Below are 22,529 nucleotides of genomic sequence, written 5' to 3' on the forward strand. Positions count from 1 at the left end.
AATCAGAGTTCAATCACAATCGACTTGAACTTCTCTGACTATCCGGTAAAGAATTATACACCAAAGTCAGTTTAACCAACATGGTTTGAAAATTAGATGACCTGTGGTACAACCACTTACATTTCTTCTGTTAAATCTGATAATAAAGAAAACTTCCCAAACGGAATCATCTCAAACAGAAAAATAAAGGGATTAATACAACTTTAAAATGTCATGGTATAAAGAATACAAATATTTCACAACCAAGTAAGTACCTGATGGATCTCTACCCCTCACCTATCCAGAAACTTTTAAATTGAGTATTTTGAACCTTTAAGGAAGTATTTCATACACATAAGAACCAGTAATACCAGACCAAAATATGATTATACAACACATTTACAGCAATATTTAAGTTATATTTATTCTCCCACAAAATTTATATCACTTTTTAAGCAAACCAAAAGGGCTGAGGTGTTGAATGAAGAGCAAAATAATTATATGGGAGTAAGGATGTCTTTCAAATTCTTATTAGAACAATGAATTTTTATTAGCAATTAAAATCCTCCTTAAAAGTAGGAAGTAATGCTATTTCTAAATAAAACCACTGACGAAAGTTCATTTATGTTAAATCAGACCATTTAATACTAAAAACTGGCTAGCACAGGATTAAGGACTAACTTACAGGACTGATTGTGGTTGCACATCTTCTCTTTAAAGAAAATCTCCTTTCTTTAGTTAAACATATACGTATGTCATGTTCTTCTATATCCTGAATTCCTCACCTGGCTTTTTAAAGCGTAATTTGTATTACATTAGCAATATCATATTAACAGTCATAACCAGTCTATTTCCTATCTTTAGAAATTCTCATTAACTACTAATATGGAAAAAGTATTGAAAAGTTTTCAAGAGTTGGAGCTTTCCCTCCCTATCATAGATATTTCTGTTGCAAGCACTATTTAGTTACAAAACAAATATGACTTAAGGGAACTGCCAGTAAAAATATTTTCCCTTAATAAATACCTCTTAAGCTACTTAACATCCATTCTTTCACACTGAGGCGGTTATAATTATATATTTAAGCAAAAGCAAGGGAGGGGAAGTACAAATGATTTTCACAGATTTATGCTGTCTTCCCTTAAAATGTGTTTGCAAAACACGAGATTAAGAACAGATGCTCTCAAGTCCACAATAAACTAATTTTCAAAACTGACAAAAGTTGGTTAAGAATTTGTTACAGAAATAAAAGCTATATATTTAGCAGACAAGATCCACTTTAAAATAATTATTACATTACATTTGGAATCCAGATCTATACCACAGAAATAATTTTTATCTCTAGAATTACATCTCCATCCAGAACCAATGCTGTCAGATCAAGATTCAAACTAAAAAGCAAGTCAAATCTATTCCTTTAGGTATTCTTAAGCATATGATTTAAAAAGAAAATGTGACATAATACATGGTGGATGCCCAATTAAAATATTTATTTAACTATTTGCAGAATCAACAAAAATCTGGCACGTAACTCAAAATGCCAAAAGCTTAACCATGCCAATATCTTTAATTTATAACAAAACAAAGATAAATAATAACAAAGAGATTTAAAATGTAAGGCTGAAAACTTCCATTAAGTCAATACTTTTGCTTCATTAATAAGTCTTAACCACCAAGGAAGCATTTATAAGAGATTAATAAATTACTTTGAAATTAAATTTAGTAAAGTCTTAAATACAGGATCTCCTACTTACAGAATATGAATTATCTGAATAGCCTCTACTCTAAGAAGGGGAAATAATGATTAAATGTTCTCCATTCTATAGTTCTTTGGAAAAAAGTTTTACTGTCTAATCATATGTAGCTCACATCAAATTTACTTTCTGACCATAAAAATATACTGTATATATAAATCATACTTATCTTCTTAGGTAAGTGATCACTATATGCAATAGATTATTTTTATAACAAACAAAAGCTACGAGAAAGTTATATATAAACACTCTTCACTTAAAAAGACATCAGGATTCAAGCTCTTCTGACAAGGAAGAAAATGTTGCCCATCTAATTTTATGCTTCTCCATTCTAAAAAAAAAAAAAAAAAAATACAAACCTGTAGATAAGGTGAGTAACATTTTAATGGCAACTAAACTAAGTCATTAGTTCAATAAATAGCTATCATGGTATTTCTTTTTAAGCAGTTTCCAGCAAATTTAGTATATCTTACATGAAAATCAAAGCAGTATGTATTTTCATGTAAAAAAAAGCAGAAATGTATTTTTTTAAAGTCAAATTTAATTCTTTCCCTGGGTACTTAACATTGTTGAAAACTGTAAATGATTTAGATTTAGATTAAAAGTCATAAATTAACTTTGGAAGACTGCATCCCTATGTTGCTGATGTACAGTGAAATCACAGAAATTAGTGACATACAATATCAATATTCCAAAATGTTATTATAATCCAACCCAAAGCTGCATGGGATTTCTGCGGTTTCTAATGAGATTTTCATTCTGCTGAACAATGGCCATAAAAAGCTTTCTTCAAACTTCACTCCATTCACAAGTAAAGTTGAAACTGAACATTTTTATTTCTTCTCTCCCTATGACAACGTCACCATGGAAAAATGAATAACACAGCTCAAGTCATTATGCTAATTAGAAATTAAATTTTAAAATGCCCTAACAATAGTTAAGCGTAAGGTAACATGCTACAACTAAAGACACAGTTCAAAAGCAGCTTTAGGAATTGTGCAGTACAGGCTTACAAAAGCTGAAAACATCAGAGAGGGAGTTCCTTGATGCTCGTGGTGACTGGAATTCTAGTATGTGGCCATTTTTCAATCATAAGGCAGAAATTAAACTATACATTAATGAGAGGTATGTCACATGGCAATACACTCTTACGACCTGTTAGGGTATAAAATGTCTCAAGAAACTATTGAAATTAAGACAATGAATACAAAAGAAGGGGAAAAAACACCACCTTAATGATCTGAGAAGTTACTGAAGGCAAAGTTTAATGTATTGTTTCCAAACTAACAAAATAATGATCCTTTCCTATGTTAAAAGATTCTAAGGAAGAACATAACTATGAGGAGCAAAAGTTGTATCTTAAGACCTGCTCTACTTTGAAGAGCCCTGCACAAAATACACTTTAAACAGTTGGTCAGGTCCTTTGACTAACCTCTGGTCCAATTATATTTAAAAGAAAAAAAGGAAATATGTACACAAAAAACAGGCAGAAAGCAATGAAATAAAATTATGAATAAGAAATCTTCCAACAGTGTTCTGAACATACACAGAACATAAATAATTCTTTCTTGTTTAGGCAGAGGTGGCTTCTAAAAAGATATACTATTAAAACATTTCATCATATCCAGCCACATATAAACATGAATGGCACATACAGTCAGTCTTGTTTCTACTAAGGGCTTCACCTTCTATTTTTAGCTGCATTTAACCTGAACTTCAAGTCCTAACCATTTTTCAAAACTCAAATTCCTTTTCAATTCAGTCTTGTACTGTGCCTATCTACTTTTTAATCTTTTTTAAAAATCTACTACATTCACCTGGAACAATTATGTATTCTGCTGGAGCATCTTACATATTTGTAGAAATGCATTTAACTCTGGTTTTACAGTGAACTTTCCATACTGTCATGCATTTTAGGATTTCTAAAGGCAAAAAGTACACGGCAATTTTTGAATCCCAATACCTTAATGGTACAGTGGCTTGTACATTGTAAGCACCCAGTAAGTACTATTTGGAAAGATTTTAAGATTTCAGAATTAAGTTTAATGTCAGAAACTAGCAGATCATAAAATGTCACCAAATTAAATTTCTTTAAGGATAATACCATACTAGACACATGTTGTTCAAAAGCAACTTGGGGCCAGGCTCGGTGGCTCATGCCTGTAAGCACAACACTTTGGGAGGCCAAGGTGGGAGCTTGAGCTCAGGAGTTCAAGACAAGTGTAGGCAACATGGTGAGACACTGTCTCTACAAAACAAAACAACACAAAACAAAAAAATCAAGTGGGGCCAGGGGCGGTGGCTCACACCTGTAAATCCCAGCACTTTGGGAGGCTGAGGTGGGCAACTCGCTTGAGCAGAGTTCGAGACCAGCAACATGAGCAACATGGTGAACATGGGCAACATGGTGAAACTCCATCTAACGCCATACAAAAAATTAGCAGGGCATGGTGGCCCACATCTGTAGTCTCAGCTACCTGGGAGGTTGAGGTAGGAAGATCACCTCAGCCTGGGAGGTCAAGGCTACAGTGAGCCATGACTCCAATACTATACTCCTGCCTGGATGAGAGCGAGACAGAGAGAGAGAGATTGCGGGTGGGGCAGGGGTGGGGTGGGAGAGAGACACCCTGTCTGGGGAAAAAAAAAACAAAACAAAACCCAACAACAAAAACGTGGATGCTATAAGCCCATGTTTGCCACAATGATCATGAACCTATCATGTAACTATGAAGACTTTTATCAAAATATTTTCCTATGACATTAAGCCTACCCAATATCTCATTTTTCTTTATGACTTTAATAAAATAAAATGTATTTTTTACCAATAAAGAAATTAAGTTACCCAAAGTCAAAGCTACCCAACTGCACAGCTGTCACAGACCCAATAACAACCATTAATTGAGAACCTATGACCATTACACCTCATTCAGAAGTGACCTTTTAAACTGAGAACTGAGAGATAAGTAGATATATGAGACAGGCAAGGTAGAAACTAATCCACCCAGAAAAACAAAAACAAACAAAAAAACACATATGTAAAGACCCAGATGAAATGAAATGATATATAAGAAAACCTAAAATTCAAATAGGTAACCCACTCTATTCAAATTTTAATTAGATATCCAGTCTTGGTTGAGTGCCTAATAAATGCCAGGAATTCAACAATGGCCTCTAGATGAGTTCTTCAACCTTTGAAATTATATCTAAAACTTCTGTGTGTATAGCTTTGGGAGAAAAAGGGATTTAACACAAAATAGTTAAAACACTTTCTGCCATAAGTGTTGAGGCCATAATTTCACTTCAATTTCAAAAGCCATTTACCTTAATCAAGCAATTATTTCACTTTAAATAATACTAATGTAAAGAGCTCTTCTCTATACACAAAGGCAGAATGCAAGTAAATTTACCTAAGGGAAAATAAATAAATAAATAAATAAATAAATAAATAAATAAATTTACCTACGATTTTTAGGTATCCTCAATGTGCCAAATGCTGACAAACAAAAGAGGCTGTGTGCCAAATTATACATACTGAAGGAGCTCTGCATTAACACAAATTCTACACCATAACAGTCATAAACCAGGAACTAATATGACTTCTTCAACTCTTAAAAATACCACATTCTTCCTTTTGCAGAAGGCATTCGTTTTTTAAAACCTGAGACAATTGGTTTTTTGCTAAACCTAAATATTTCAAAATTACCAAATGATAAAAAAAATTATAACCAGGAATAAGAACAAAGCATGCTTCTGAAAGTGGAATTAGACTATTATTCATTTAAAATATATTATAAGACTGTAACAAGTGCATTACTCATTAACTAATTTTATTTCAAAAAGTATTTATTACATGCCTAATGTGCCCAGCTCAGATTAGTGAGGAAGATACAAAAATAGTCCATAGTCCTAGAAATAAGAAATATTAAATATCTTTACACAGTACTATGGATTGATCCCCAGGATATACATATAGCTAAGAGAAAAAAATAAGGTTAGAGAAAAGAGTAGATAGTATGCCACTATTTATTAAGAAAGAGGGCCGGGCGTGGTGGCTCATGCCTGTAATCCTAGCACTTTGGGAGGCTGAGGTGGGCAGATCACCTGAGGTCGGGAGTTTGAGACCAGCCTGACTAGCATGGGGAAACCCCCGTCTTTACTAAAAATACAAAAATTAGCCAGGCATGGTGGCGCATGCCTGTAATCCCAGCTACTTGGGAGGCTGAGGCAGGAGAATCGCTCAAACCTGGGAGGCGGAAGTTGTGGTGAGCCGAGATTGCACCATTGTACTCCAGCATGGGCAACAGGAGCGAAACTCCATCTCAAAAAACAAACAAACAAACAAACACAAACAAACAAACAAAAAAAGAGGGCAAGAGTGTACAAATATATATACATGTAAGGACAAACCAACAATTTTCTCTTAATAAAATACTCATAAGGGGAAGGGCAGGAACAGGATGGAGACTGGACAGAAGGTTTGCCTTCTCTGAATAGATTTTATCATGTTTTACTGATTTGAATCTGGAAACTTATAAACATTTTACATGATTATAAAAGAAAACTAAACTTTTAAAAGATAATTCTAAAAAATAACGTGTCAAAAGCAAAGTGAAACAAATGAACCTGTATAACATACTGATGACACAACAGAGAGAAAATCTGAATTTAATCAAGCTTCTAGATCTAACTACCAATTCACAGGAAAGACAGAGGACAGTAGAACATGTTAAGCCATACTACAAAATTCAGACCACTGGAAATTCTAGAAGACTAAGAATCTAGGTATTACAGCAAATTACAAGAAATTTAAAAAAGGAAGAGATTAGAGGGAATCTATACATTAAAGGACACTTAAGTTTATCAACCAATTATAGTACCTGGATTGGATTGAATTCAAATAATCTGTAAGAAAAAAAAATCAGGAGCCAGTGTAGGAAATCTAAACACTGGCTGGGTATGTGATGATGAAAGAATTACCGGGAATTTGTTTAGCTATGATAATATGATTAAATACAGATAGATAGATAAATAGATAGACAGACAGACAGACAGAACGTTTCAGTTGGGTATGCCGGCTCACACCAGTAATCCCACCACTTTGGGAGGTCAAGGCCGGTGGATCACTTGAGGCCAGGAGTTCAAGACCAGTCTAGCCAACATGGTGAAACCCCAACTCTACTAAAAATACAAAAACTGGCCAGGCATGATGGCTCATGCCTGTAATTCCAGCACTTTGGGAGGTCGAGGCAGGCAGATCACCTGAGGTCAGGAGTTCAAGACCAGCCTGGCCAACATGGTGAAACCCCGTTTCTACTAAAAATACAAAAATTAGCTGGGCGTGGTGGCGCACGCCTGTAATCCCAGCTACTTGGGAGGCTGAAGTGGGAGAATAACTTGAACCTGGGAGGCGGAGGTTGCAGTGAGCCAAGATAACGCCACCACACTCCAGGCTGGGTGACATAGCGAGACTCCATCTCATAAAAAAAATAAAGATTTTAAAATTATACAAGTTTTCAAAAATAAAAAATAAAAATACAAAAATTAGCCAAGTGTGGTAGCAGGTACCTGCATTAGCAGCTATTCAGGAAGCTGAGGTGGAAGAATTGCTTGAACCCAGGTGGCAGAGATTGCAGTAAGCCAAGACTGTGGCACTGCAATCCACCATGGGTGACAGAGCAAGACTGTGTCTCAAAAAAAAAAAACAAAAAAGAAAATATTCCAGACCAAAAAAATTGCAACTCTACTTAACGTGTACATTTTTCTTCTCATTATTACCCCTTAAATACAATATAACAGTTATTTACATGGTATTTACACTGTATTGGGTATGTTAAGTAATCCAGAGATGACTTAAAGCAAGCTTGTCCAACTCACAGCCACGAAGGCTTTGAATGTGGCCCAACACAAATTCGTAAACTTTCTTAAAATATGAGATTGTTTTGTTAATTTTTTTTTGAGACAGAGTCTCTCTCGCTCTGTCGCCCAGGCTGGAGTGCAGTGGCATGATCTCAGCTCACTGCAACCTCCGCCTCCCAAGTTCACGCCATTCTCCTGCCTCAGCCTCTGAGGCTAGGATTACAGGCGTGCACCACCACACTGGGCTAATTTTTGTATTTTTAGAAGAGACAGGGTTTCACCATGTTGGTCAGGCTGGTTTCGAACTCCTACCCTCGTGATCTGTCCATCTCGGCCTCCGAAAGTGCTGGGATTACAGGTGTGAGCCATCGTGTCCAGCCGGTAATTTTTTTTTTTTTTTAGCTCATCAGCTACTGTCAGTATTAGTGTTTTTTATGTGTGGCCCAAGACAATTCTTCTTCCAATGTGGCCCACAGAAGCCAAAAGATCACCCCAGACTTAAAGTATACGCGAGGATGTACATAGGTCATATGTAAATATTCCACAATTTTATATCAGGGACTTGAGCATCCATAGATTTTGGCATCCATGAGAAGTTCTAGAACCAATCCCCCACAGACACTGAGGAACAAATGTGTATACATGCACACACATGTGCACACATGATGTATACACACACACACATATGAATGAAATGATGTCTGATTAGCTTCAAAATAACACAGGGGCACAGAGTTATAGACAGGAAAGATTAGTCATAAATTGGTAACTGTTGAAGCTAGTTTATGGGACACTGAATTATAACATTTTTGTATATTTTTATATTTCCACAATAAAAAATGTACAAGAAAGAGCTAGCAGTTACTCCTAGAACTAATAATATCCCTTCCCTAACCAGGAAAATAAGTAGCTATTCTGTCATTATTGTCATATGTCATCATTTTGTTGTCTTACATAACAATCCTTTCCAAACTTGAGATCCCCCTCACAAATTACTAAATATGCTGACTTCCTTGGGTGGATCTTTTCTTCCACCAGGAGATCTGTCTTTCTAATATATGAGAATTACAAGTCACTCTTGCTGGGGATAATAAAAAAAAAGTAAAGGGCGGGAACTAAGAAGGAAAACAAACGATAGAAGATGCAGTTTTTATAAAGAAGACTTAGGAAAGAGTAAAGGAGTAAAGGAAAAGAGGCTCAGACCTTAGAAATAAACTCCCACATCCCTCAGTAGAGAGAGCTGAAAGTCATATGTAATAGGCACTGAAAGCCTATGTTTTGACATGAATTAACTACTGGCAAAACCACCATCATGTATCTATATGTACTGAGGGAGGCTAGACTGTTAAGTGTCACGTATATATGGTCTCAATGGAGCCTCAGGAAACTAATCAACAACCTCAAATCACAAAATCAGAAAAGTGTTGAAGATTTAGAGGAAGAATAGAAAGGAAAAAAATACATGCCTCTGAGTTGTGTATTATCTATCAGTAGAGCAAAACCAATGTGTAAGCCCATTATTATTATTTTTCTTTTCTTTTGAGACAGAGTCTCACTCTGTCGCCCAGGCTTGAGTGCAGTTGCATGATCTCAGCTCACTGCAACCTCCGCCTCCCAGGTTGAAGCAATTCTCCTTCCTCAGCCTCCCGTGTAGCTGGGATTACAGGCACTCACTACAATGCCAGACTAATTTTGCATTTTTAGTACAGACAGGGTTTCACCATGTTGGCCAGGCTGGTCTCGAACTCCTGACCTCAAGTGATCCACCCACCTCAGCCTCCCAAAGGGCTGGGATTACAGGCTTGAGCCACCGTGCCCGGCCTGTATTTTTTTAAATATAATAATGTCTCACTGAAATTAAAGTAATAGGGGAGAGTCTGAAGTTTTCACAGATAGAGATAGTGCTGTACTCAAATTTACTGCAAATTTAGTAACAGTAAATGTAAAATATGTATTTATATAGTCTTTCACAGACTTATGAACTATCTCAAATTCACTAATCCTATTTTCTAAACAAAGTTTTAAGTTTCAACCACTTGTATCACTAGAATTTTGAGACTTAACTCCCATAGTTAAGAGATTTCCGGCCGGGCGCGGTAGCTCACCCTTGAAATCCCAACACTTTGGGAGGCCAAGACAGGCTGTCATCTCCTGATCACGAGGTCAGGAGATGGAAACCATCCTGGCTAACACGGTGAAACCCTGTCTCTACTAAAAAAATACAAAAAATTAGCTGGGAGTGGTGGCGGGCACCTGTAGTCCCAGATACTCAGGAGGCTGAGGCAGGAGAATGGCGGGAACCCAGGAGGCAGAGCTTGCAGTGAGCAGAGATTGCGCCATTGCATTCCAGCCTGGGCGACAGAGCGAGACTCCATCTCAAAAATAAAAAGAGATTTCCAAGCTGTGTTCACACCTGTAGTCCCAGCTACTCTGAAGGCTAAGGTGGGAGGACCACATGAGCCCAGGAGTTCCAGACTACAAGACCTCTCTGCTAAAAAAGAAAAAAGTAAGAAGAGAATTCCGTAAATTACTTGGCTTCTTATATTCTGTCTCTTTAGCTAAACACTATGTCATTCAAGGCTAAAACTTATGTCTTTTATTTGAGACAGAGTCTCACTCCATCGCCCAGGCTGGAGTGCAATGGTGCAATCTCAGTTCACTGCAACTTCCACCTCCCAGGTTCAAGCAATTCTCCTGCCTTAGCCTCCCAAGTAGCTGGGATTACAGGCGCCTGCCATCGCTCCCAGCTAATTTTTTTTATTTTTAGTAGAGATGGGGTTTCGCCATGTTGGCCAGGCTGGTCTCAAACTCCTGACCTCAGGTGATCCACCCGCCTCAGCCTCTGTGTTGGGATTACAGGCCTGAGCCACTGCACTCAGCCTAAAACTTAAGTCTTTTACCACTGTAAGTCACCAGTACTACTTCAGCATTACTTATACCCTACATAGAGATGTTCAATAAATGTTCAATGATTTAGCAATAAATGAGAAAGCAGGTAATATATGTGTCAAGACATTACTCTAAATATTATTATAAGTAGGTTTATGAGTATGGAAAAGACCCACCCTCAAGGAGCCTGTAATCTTTTCTTTTATGTCATACTGCAGTTGTCTATGCCGTAATTCTGGGAGATACTTTGGTTTTTTCTTCAGAGTGAGGTCAAGGAAACAGAACACAAAATAGTTATGGATGCTGTTTAACAACAGGCATTTCTAAAGTACTTGAGATTTTCTCTACACTTTTTTTTTTTTTTTGAGACCGAGTCTCGCTCTGTCGCCCAGGCTGGAGTGCAGTGGCCGGATCTCAGCTCACTGCAAGCTCTGCCTCCCGGGTTCACACCATTCTCCTGCCTCAGCCTCCCGAGTAGCTGGGACCACAGGGGCCCGCCACCTCGCCTGGCTAATTTTTTGTATTTTTAGTAGAGACGGGGTTTCACCGTGCCAGCCAGGACGGTCTCGATCTCCTGACCTCGTGATCTGCCCGTCTCGGCCTCCCAAAGTGCTGGGATTACAGGCTTGAGCCACCGTGCCCGGCCATCTACACTTTAACAGAAATGAAAAAAATCTTCTCTCTAAAGATTATACGGGCCGGGCGCGGTGGCTCAAACCTGTAATCCCAGCATTTTGGGAGGCCGAGACGGGCGGATCACGAGGTCAGGAGATCGAGACCGTCCTGGCTGGCACGGTGAAACCCCGTCTCTACTAAAAATACAAAAACTAGCCGGGCGAGGTGGCAGGCGCCTGTGGTCCCAGCTACTCGGGAGGCTGAGGCAGGAGAATGGTGTGAACCCGGGAGGCGGAGCTTGCAGTGAGCTGAGATCCGGCCACTGCACTCCAGTCCGGGCGACAGAGCGAGACTCCGCCTCCAAAAAAAAAAAAAAAAGATTATACGAACTGATCTATCCCCAGATACTTTTATGAAAGGGGTAGTGATTACAGAGTAACAACACTCTTAAATGGGCATCAGTACTAAATACATTGTTTATTAATTGGAAAGTAATAGGATTACAGCATTAGTAGATCAAGGAAATAAAATAGAGAATATATATGACAGTATTTGTAACAGTTTGTAAGAGTCAAGTAAATTAATTTTCAAAAATGCAGAATTTAATTCTACTTGGCTAAAACAAAAACACAAATCCGAGGTTCTCTCTACTTTCTCATCACTATCATTTACCAAACATAGCACAGTTTGATTTCTTCTCCAAATCCAGCACCTAATTCATGTTTTTCCCAACCTACCCACATTGTGCCATCAACTGCAGCATGTCTGTAGATTCTCTAGTACAAATAGAAAGCAGCAGGGCGTTGTTTCAAAGGAAAGATAATAAACTTTTTTTCAGCTTATCAAGCTTTCGACTCAGTATGTTAAATGTGAAACAGTAAGATACCCAAACGGAAATACTCAGTAGGTGTACACGGAGAAACTGAAATCAACAAAATGGTTAAGGAGACGACAATTTGATGACCATAAATACAGAAGTGATTAATGAAACTAGGTATGATCTCAGGAAAAAGATAATTTAGAGAAAGAATAAACTAAATGCTTATTTTGGCCTTCTATAGTGTTACGCCTAACCCAAGATCATTTTGTTTCTGTCATCTTGCTCCAAGCTGACAAGTATTACCGGATAAAGTTATGGAATCCCTCAAAGTGAGTTCATTACAAGTTCATATTTTAATTTTGACTGAACACTACTTCTAAGCAATCCTTTATTCTCTTATTGTTGATTCACTAGAGTGCAATGATTTCCAATTTAACAGCCTTCAGCCTCCTGGGAAACTGTAGAATTAGTTACCTTAATGGGTACCTAGAGCAATGCATTATAAACACTATTTCTCACATATCAATGTTGTGGTTAATAAAATACAAAGTCATCTAACAGTAGTAGCTTCTTTCTAATATGCATTTTCTCAATTGAATACTAAAATCATAACTACAACCATGTGTGGTCCACAAATTGTTTCGAAGTTAAACAGGTTGCCATCTTCAAAATACTGGTAACCACTGCCTGAAAGTATTCCCCACAGCACTTAAACATCCTTTCCACATTCTAAGCTTCCAATTATCCCCCACCCTGTCTTACTTTTGCTTTCATTTTCCCAAGAAAATCAAACACATCCTCATATGTTCTCTCATCTACCTCAATCCATCTTAATTTATTCTTTCTCCTCTACCTTTATAAATATTTGATGATTTAGCAATTACTAGTGTCTCTCTTCCTTTTTAGGAATAATTCAACAACACATACACCTGATCCTATCTTTAACCTGGCCCCCAACCAAATCCATCAAACAGGTTTAGTCTCTCCTTCTTCTCAAGTTTCTTTCTTTCTACCTAAAAACATTATCAGAGCTCACCTATATGGAAAAAACTTTGTGATTCTGTTCTATGTCCTAACTACTATTCTCTCTTTTCGTTTTGCTGTCAAGTTCTCAGGGTTTGCAAACTACAGTCTGAGCCAGCCATCTGTTTTTGTATATAGGGTATTATTGAGAACAGCCACCCCCATTTCTACAGGTATTATTTAAGGCTGCTTTCCCACAAGGGCCAAGTTGAGTACTTAAGATGATCATGTGGCTTGGAATCCTAAAATATTTTCTATCTGGCTTCTTAAAAAGACATTTGCCAATCCCAGGGGCTCCAAGCACAATTTACATTCAATGTCATCATTTCTGGGGAAGCCATTAAAAATTTGGGGGCAGCAATAAAGTACTATGAGTAAAATTTCAATGCCAGTTTTAACAACAGTGTACAGGGTAGATATAAAAGAAGACTACTTTGGAAACTAGTGCAAGAGACTGAGCATTAGCCATAAAGGGAGGGAAATGAAAAGAAGGAACTTCTTGAAGGCACAAGCATTAAGACTAGATGACTTCAAGTCACAGAGACAAAACTAACACCAAAATTTTAATCCTTGATGACGTAGCTCTCAAAATTTGCATTCTCTCCTATAATCTGCCCTAGACTTCAGATCTTCATATTTTCCTGTCTTTCTGACTGTGGAGTACCTAAAATCCTAATCCTAACACTAATTCCATATATTCTGTGTGCCAGACATTCCCTATGCTTGCCATCTAACTCCTGGGTAAGCAAATCCCATATGAAGAGACAGTCCCAACAGAGTTGGCTGAATGAGTGCATGGGGCTAATGTCAGAGGTGGATGGAGTACTCACCTGTGGTACCAAGCAGAGGGGGGTAAGGTAAGATTTCAGGTCCAGAACTGGCTCTAGTCAAACAGGAAGAAGCAGCTATGAATCTGCTTACACCAGAAGCAGAGTGTCTTTGGTATTCTGACACACTCTTTCTGATATTCAGACAGACCACCATTAGAGTAGCCACTGGTAAGAGAGTTACATGAGAAACAAGCCAAAAGACAAGACCAAAAAGTGAGGAATTAAATGGAGCAGACCCTATCGGTCTTTTCTCTAGGAAAAGCGGTCCTCCTTATGAAAGATGATACTACTTTCAAAATGGCCAATATGATACTAACCTTCAGTAACAGAGTTTTCACATCCCACAAGGTTGAGGAGGATATCATCATCTTTATCATCTACTTCACATCCCAGTAGCATCCAGCTTTCCACATTATCGCCTTCTGAAATGGTGCTTTCTTCCTCTTCACTTGAACTGACCTCTATAATCATGACCTCACGGATTACATCTGATCTCTCTTCATGTTTAGGCTTCTCAATATCACTCTTGCATTTCTTATCAACCAGCTCATTAGACTGAAGGGAAGCAGAAGGACCAAAGGCATTTTCTTGTGCTTGAACTCTAACATTCCTTCCTTTACATCTATAAATACTGTCTTCATCAGACAAAGTGATGACCTCTGACTCATCTGACAGTTGGATGACCTCATTATCTGAAAGGACGATTAGTTTCTTCTGATTTGGTTTACTACTCGAAGATTCCGAATTCCCAGAGTTCTTTTTTTCATGTTCTTCCTTCCTGATGACATCATCAACATCTTGGGCATAATGAATTTGGCTATAGAGTTGAAATTCCACCTCACTATCAACACTCAGTTCACTAGATGACTCATCTCGATAAAGATCATCTTCGTATGCTTCTATAGTCTCATAGCCACCAAACATCATAAAAAGTCAGTAACCTTGAAGCTGCAAAAGAGAAAGTTGTACACAGAATATATTTTAAAAGTTCAGATCATGAGAGTTTAAGGAACAATATCACCTGTTAGTGACAACTGTTAATATGAAGGCCATCACTATTCTCAGACATATTAAAATACCTTTTTTCCAAGGATTTCTAAGTCCTATTAGGACCCACTCCTTTAAGTCCCACCACTCCCTAACGAGAATTACTACTGACAAATTGAGTTACAGTTATTGATGTAAACACAGTCAACACTCTAAGAAATGCTTTGTTCGGTGATTTCATCGTGCAAACTTCATAGGATGGTTTTCACAAACCTAGATGGCATAGCCAACTACACAACTAGGCTATATGGTATGGTCTATTGCTCCTAGGATACAAACCAGTACAGCATGTTACTGTACCAAATACTATAAATAACTGTAACACAATGGTATTTGTGTATCTAAGCATATAAAAGATTCAGCAAAAACAGTATACAAATCCTATGGGACTACAGTCACACGGTCTGTCTTTAATCAAAATGCTATCATGCAGCACATGATATGTAAGATTTCACAGGTATATTGTAAATGAAAAACAAGTTGAGATCTATTGCAGAACACAAAACCCTTGCTTTCCAAAATGTTAAAACGGACACAAAACCCTTGCTTTCCAAAATGTTAAAACAAAACTTAAAGTAGCTCTCACTAGCCTATCCATTCTTCATCTTTTCCTTGGTGCTGGTTCTACAGCTCATATTTTCAAGCATACACAGGAATATTACTTCGATTATGACTAAAATCCCTAACAGGAAACAATTTTGTTTACTGTTTCGGTGTAAATGTATATTTCTTAATTAACAAATTAATCTCATAGCCTTCTGATTGTTGGCCAAAAGAATAAATAAAAATGCCTAAGCTGGCAGTGGCTCATGCCTGTAATCCCAACACTTTGGGAGGCCAAGGAAGGAGGATCACATTGAGGTCAGAAGTTTGAGAACAGCCTAGGCAACACAGTAAGACTCCTTCTCCATAAAAATTAAAACTAAAAACTTAGCCAGGCGTGGCAGTGCAAACCTGTAGTCCCAGCTACTCAGGAGGTTGAGGTGGGAGAACCGCCCGAGCTCAGGAGTTCAAAGTTACAGTGAGCTATGGTCACGCCATTGTACTCCAGCCTAGGTGACAAAGCTAGAACCCAACTCAAAAATAAAACAAGAGTGGGCCAGTGCAGTGGCTCACACCTGTAATCCCAAGACTTTGGGAGGCCAAGGCAGGTGGATGACTTGAGGTCAGGAATTCGTGACCAGCCTAGCCAACATGGTGAAACCACATCTCTGCTAAAAATACAGAAATTAGCTGGGTGTGGTGGTGTGCGCCTATAATCCCAGCTACTCAGGAGGCGGAGGCACAAGAATAGCTTGAACCTGGGAGGCACAGGCTGCAGTGAGTCGAGATCATGCCACTGCACTTCACCCTGGGCAACAGAGCCAGACTCTGTCTAAAAACTCTGTACTAGTTACAAAAATGTATATTTTTATAATGTATATTTATAACATATAAATACAAACTTAATAATGACCCAATATTGAGACAAAACTCCCAACTTTGGGAATAAATGCGTAAAGTGAAACACTTTACTTTCTACTGTGAGCATATTAAATTCTCCTCAGACTTCATCTTTTAAACTTGGCTCAAAATCACCTGCAACCAGGCTAAATTAAGAGCCCCTTTTATGGGCATCCATAAGCACTTTACATGTCAAAACACTCATCACATTTCTAATTACTTATTCAACATAAATTTCCAAGGAACACAGATCACAAACCCCAGGAGGGCAGGAACTATATGCACTCTGCTAAACAATGAATCACCAAAGCCAAGCAGGGTAACTGGTATTTTCGGGGTCAGCTACAAACGTTTGTTGAATTCATATATGAATAAATGAACTACACCATTGGGCATTTGTTCTTCAGCCCTGATAAATCTCGTATGTGCTTAAAATACAAAAATTATGAGATGAATTTCTCTGTTGTCTTTCAACTACTCCAAAGTCTTAAATTCTAGCATCAGCAACCAAAACTCTATACAGTAGATGTTTCTATTAGGTAATGATGGACTACTGATTAAAATGAGAGCCCTGGAAAAATAAGTGTGTGTCCAAAATCAGGGACAGCCTAGAGAGCAATAATGATGCCAATTTATTCTTTCTTCCACTAACAGCTATACACATACAATTTAAAATAGTTGTTTTCTTAATGTCCCAAATTTCTGCCCCAAAATACCAGGGTGTTGTGATGGTAGTTCTGGTAATAGAACCACCTTAATCCCAAAAACCAAATGGACAAGAGCCAAAAAGGCACTACATTCCTACTGGAGTTGTTTGTTTTCCAGAAATAAATAAACCCACCTGTAATGCTTTTCTTCTACAGGGTATCACATGCCTGTGCCCTTGTGGTACTGTCCTTCAGGTGGCTATGCTGTTATTATCACACAAATTGAACGTGGCTGTCTGAATAATGCTCATAGCATTTATCAGTTTATATTGAATTGTTAGCCTCAGAGGAATTCAAATAAAAGATGAATCCTTTCCTTTTTATTTAATAGGTAAATTAATTCTAAAAGAAGTCAAAGGAATTATGCTTCTTTCAAAATCCTCACTGGATCCATCCTGAGGATCCAGTGTGGACTTAAGATAAAACATAATTCCAGTGCAGCACGGAAAAAATTAAAAAGCTAAATTACAGAGTTACAAATGTGTACTACTCTTGGAGCCATCCCAAAGGAAAGGGATTAAGAATAGAGCCATAGGCACACCTGTGAATGTATGCCAAAAATAAACTACAGAACCATAATAAAAACTGAATTCCTTGGGTCGAAGGATTTATCTCTTTCCCTGAAATGCAGAAAAATGAGTCTAACAATTTAGCTCCTATGGCCTTTAAGAGGATTCTGTACCATCTGTACTTGAAAATTGTGCTGGGCATAACGTGCTCTCTTATTTAGGTAGCTTATGTATGCCAGGGTTAAGGTCTGCCTGAGGCTGTTTTGGTTTATGTTACTGCTTTAATTACGTTCAAATGAATTTAATTTACCCTTTTAAAAAGTGTCTCAGAGGACAATGTATGTTTTTTTACATACACTCACACACCCCCTTGACTCAGAAGGCTTTCTCAGCTTTTTGATCCCTGTACGTGACTCCCAAGTATACTAACTAGATAACAAAATCAGATTATCTCATACAGACTCCTCAATCTTCCCATCAGGAATCCGAAGTACAAAGAGATAGAAGGCCTAATTCAAGGTTATGCAGCTGGTTAAGAACACAGCTAGAAGTGATTCACATTTCTGTGATTCTCAGTCAATTGTTCACTACAATTTTTAAATAATTTTTTTTTCCCCTCAAGACGGAGTCCTGTTCTGTTCCCCAGGCAGGAAGGCAGTGGCACAATCTTGGCTTACTGCAACCTCCTCCTGGGTTCAAGAAATTCTCCTGCCTCTACCTCCAAAGTAGCTGGGATTACAGGCACACGCCACTACGCCTGGGTAATTTTTGTATTCTTAGCAGAGACGGGTTTCACCATGTTGGCCAGGCAGGTCTCGAACTCCTGACCTCGTGATCCCCCCCTCCCCCACCCCGGCCTCCCAAAGTGCCTGGATTACAGGCGTGAGCCACCGCACATGGCCCAAAATAAAATTTTCAAATAAGTTAACTTCAAATTAAGACTTTTTGGGAAAAAAAAAAAACCTTCCTTCATTGCAATATCTGCATTGGTTCTAACACCTAAATTTACCTCACAACTATCCATTTTAAGTCCCAGCAGAATTTAAAAACTAAACGAGACATTTTAGGTAGAAGGAAAACACACATTTGTCAGTTTGCCACTCAAGAATCTCCCAAGTTGGTACTCAAAGACGATCAATCCCATGACCAGAAAAGATGTTTCCTATATAAGATCCTAAAATATCATGGAAATGAAACCTACCTAAGAATTAAAATACCTTAACAAATATAAAACAGTTATAGAATAACTGCAAAGGCTATTACCATTCAAAAGAGGGAGCAGTATTCATTGACTGGTTTTAAACTAGACAACTTAAGGCTTATTTAAGCTTTCAGCATTTACTTAATGCAGTCTTTAATCAATCCTTCCGCTCTCACAGTCTACCTACTGGTCATTCTGATCTTTTGCTCTTATTTACTTCCAAAGCACCTTTAGCTCCCTAGATCTAGTTCCTTCTTGATGACAGAGGCATCCATCTCGGGTCGATTTAAATCAAATCCACAGCCTCATTTTCAGTCCAATTTTCATTGGAATGTGATGAATACACTTTACTTTCAACGTAAAATTCCTTTCTTACTATTAGTGAGCTGCCCCAACAGGACAGTTGAAACACAATTGACTAACCGGTTAAAATGTCTGTCCATTTTTTAAATGCGACGGCCACTCTGAATCAAATTTGAATGGGGTGGAGAATCCAAATGTGTGAAACAAAGGTCACAAAAGACAGAGCACAGTATTTCGGGAGGAAAAAAATAAGCTAAATTGAGTCACATAAGTCCCAGCTCTTCTTGGGATATAGACATGATTTTTATGAGAATTAATCCTATCCGGAAACATTTCCTTCACCTTTCCCTTAGCCCTTTTCCTTCGGTCATGCAGTCTCTTACCCTGATATCTAACATATTAATATAATCCTCACTTGCGATCCTTCCTGAGTTTATTCCCCATCCTCAGATTCCCTTGAAAGCAGCAATGCTAAACTGTCTCCAAAGCATAATGCTTTCCTAAATACACACACAATCCATTTAAAAGTCTATGTGACAGCCTAACTATTCAAAACACGAAGTCACTTCTCTAACAGTCCTAGATAAAATTTTAAAAAGAAAAAATAAAACCACAAAGTCAAGAGCTTCTGACGGGACCTGAAAAGTCATCAAACTGACTCTCGTTTTATAGTTAGAGAAACGGGCTCAGATAAACTTACTGAGCGAAAAAGGCCCTAATGGAGCCCCTAATTCAACAGTGTAATCTGAAATAATCTTAAATTCAGCCTCAATAAGAGCTTTCTGGAGTCGCCAGCGAGTTCGTGGGGGAGCCACGGCTAGAACACAGGCCTTCTGATTCCCAGCCACAGCTTTTCCACCGAACCGGCAGCTCTTCCCAAAAGTTGAAGGCAACTGTCCGCTCACAGGATGGGAGGGATAAAGGGCGCCTTAGTAAACACAGTCCAAGTCTACTTGTTTTACATGAGGAAAGGGACACAGCTCCCGAAATCTTGGAGTCCACGGCTGCAGCTGCTGCTTCTGACAGCAGAGGTGGGAGGTGGCCCGGGACTACTCGGTCCTCAAAGACTGGACTCCCTCTCGGCGCGCCGGAACCTCTGCGCTTCACTGACTGGCTTCCCTACAAGACTGGGGGTCTTGCGGAGAGATAAAAAGGGCACACACGCCACCCCCACCGAGGCCCCAGACGCCCAGCCGCTCTAGAATCACGGCCTTAGCCCTTGGAGGGCCAGGGAAACGCGGACCCCCAGACCCGCAGCCCGGCCGCGTGGGTGGGCGCGCAGCTGAGGAACCAGGAGCTGCGCCCGGCCACAAGTGAGGGGCGGACGGGAGACGTCGAGGCCGGCGAGGGGCACGCGCTAGTTCCACAGCCCGGCGGGCGAGACGTAGGGTAGGCAGGCGTCCCAGGCCGCGAGTGGTTCGGGGTCAGTCACAGACATACTCACTGCCGCGGTTGCAAACAGGAAGCACCAGCTGGGAACCAAAACGCGTAGAGGGACGGAGAGGGGCGAGGACAAATGAGGTAAGGAGGCCGCATCCGCGCAGACCCGGGAGGAGGGAAGGCATTTCCGGGACAACGCCGCTCTCGGCGTCGCCTTTCTGTGTCCGCCCACCTGCCGTGCCTGGTGTGCGCATGCGTACTGAGTGCGAACGCTTTCTCTGCCCCGCCTATAATCTTTAGGTTTGCCTTCCTTGCTTTGCCCCTTCCCCTTCCCATCTTCTCTTGAAGTTACCTAGGCTGCGTCTATTATTTGAATGACTAGTACGGAAAAGATGCTATTTACCGGACAAAAGCCGAGGAGTTCGTGCCCGTCTATGCCCGCAAGGAAAACTACAAGTCCCATGAGGACCCGGGCGTGATTGAGGCCGGGCTCCGCCTCCTTCTCCCTGGCGCTAGGTGGACGCCTTCCCAGTGCCACGTGGCATGGGAGCCTAGCTTATCGCGTGCATGACGAGGGCCGGCGTGGCTGGCTGCTTGGCCCGCAGACCTGGGCAGGGGGAAACGCCTACTTGAGAGCGCATGGCTTCAAACTTCTCCCTTGCGCTCATGATCTTGGGCTGATCGCTTTTACCTTTAGGCTGAACACAGCGCCTCCAACTCTCTGGAATTCTAGGCAACAGATTTAACACTTTGTGAATCCTGAAGAGCTGCACTCCTAAATATTGGAGTTAATGGTGACCCTTTGGAAGTCTCTGAAGGTGGCAAAATTGTGATGGGAGCCTCTGGCTTCATTTGCCCTTCTCATACCTTATTTTAATACAAGATAAATCCATATGTAGAACTTTAGAAGTAACTGTCGACCTAAAGGAAAAACTGAGGCAAAGTTAATATAAGGGGAGAATTTATTTGGGCCAAGTTTGATGAGTGAAACCTGGGATCATCAATTCAAGTTGCCCTCAGTATGTCATCCGATAAGCAGCAGTTTCCAGTGAGTTCTTTGTCTTGTGAAGCTCGAGGCTTGAAGGTATAGATCCTCCCACCTCTGTCTCCCAAAGCATTGGGATTACAGGCGTGAGCCATTACACTTCCTTGTAGCGGCTACGAGTGAAGTTTTCTTTCTTTCTTTTTTTTTTTTGAGACGGAGTATCGCGGTTGTTGCCCAGGCTGGAGTGCAATGGCACGGTCTCAGCTCACTGCAACCTCCACCTCCCGGATTTAAGCCATTCTCCTGCCCCAGCCTCCTAAGTAGCTGGGATTACAGGCCCCTGCCACCACGCCCAGCTAATTTTTGTATTTTTAGTAGAGACGGGGTTTTAACATGTTGGCCAGGCTGGTCTCAAACTGCTGACTTCAGGTGATGCGCCCGCCTCGACCTCCCAAAGTGCTGGGATTAGAGGTATGAGCCATCGCGCCCGGCCAAAGGTGAATTTTTAAAGGAAAAAAGAAGAGGTTTTTGCTAAACTGTATACCAAGAATTTACACTAAAATAACATAAGCTATCCATTGGCTACACATTGTTCTTTCTATCACAAATTCTAGGAACACGAAGATAAAAGGTGATGCAGGTACAGGGAAGAAAAGAAAAAAATGCCTTCAAACAATTGCCACACACACACACCCCACCCCCATCCCCCCTCACCACCACCTGCATGGGATGGTGCTAACTGAAGTCTCATACTCAGGTCTGTCTGGGTCTGATAAATTTTGAATGCCTGCCTGGCTGATGGGGTAGCTGTCACCTTTTTGGGAGCCCAAAGTGAAAGGATCGCTAAAGGCAGAGAATTCGAAACCAGCCGGGGCAATATAGCATGAGGCTGTCTCTACAAAAAATTTAAAAAATTAACTGGGCGGCTGGGCGCGGTGGCTCACACCTGTAATCCCAGCACTTTGGGAGGCCGAGGCGGGTGGATCACCTAAGGTCAGGAGTTCGAGACCAGCCTGACCAACATGGCAAGAAACCCCGTCTCTAGTAAAAATACAAAATTAGCCGGGCATGATGGCGCATGCCTGTAATCCTAGCCAGTCGTGAGGTTAAGACAGGAGAATCGCTTGAACCCGGGAGGCGGAGGTTGCAGTGAGCCTTGAATGCGCCATTGCACTCCACGTTGGGCAG

General features: G+C 39.9%; 1 protein-coding gene across 5 annotated transcripts in view; it reads right to left on the reverse strand.

The window, feature by feature from the left end:
• The window catches only part of ZCCHC7 (zinc finger CCHC-type containing 7), a 281,226-nt gene that overhangs the window by 219,250 nt on the left and 39,447 nt on the right, over positions 1-22,529 (reverse strand). The window contains exons 3-4 of one of the 5 annotated variants that reach the window (XM_033238075.1): positions 19,097-19,110; positions 14,084-14,714 (exon numbers count right to left, since the gene is read on the reverse strand). In XM_033238075.1, coding sequence (XP_033093966.1) covers positions 14,084-14,693 — 610 coding nt within the window. In that variant the 5' untranslated portion in view covers positions 14,694-14,714; positions 19,097-19,110. The other 4 variants (XM_033238076.1, XM_033238077.1, XM_033238074.1 and 1 more) reach the window with 4 other exon arrangements.

Source organism: Trachypithecus francoisi, unplaced genomic scaffold (assembly GCF_009764315.1).
Source record: "Trachypithecus francoisi isolate TF-2019V2 unplaced genomic scaffold, Tfra_2.0 Lachesis_group16, whole genome shotgun sequence".
Taxonomy (NCBI): domain Eukaryota; kingdom Metazoa; phylum Chordata; class Mammalia; order Primates; family Cercopithecidae; genus Trachypithecus; species Trachypithecus francoisi.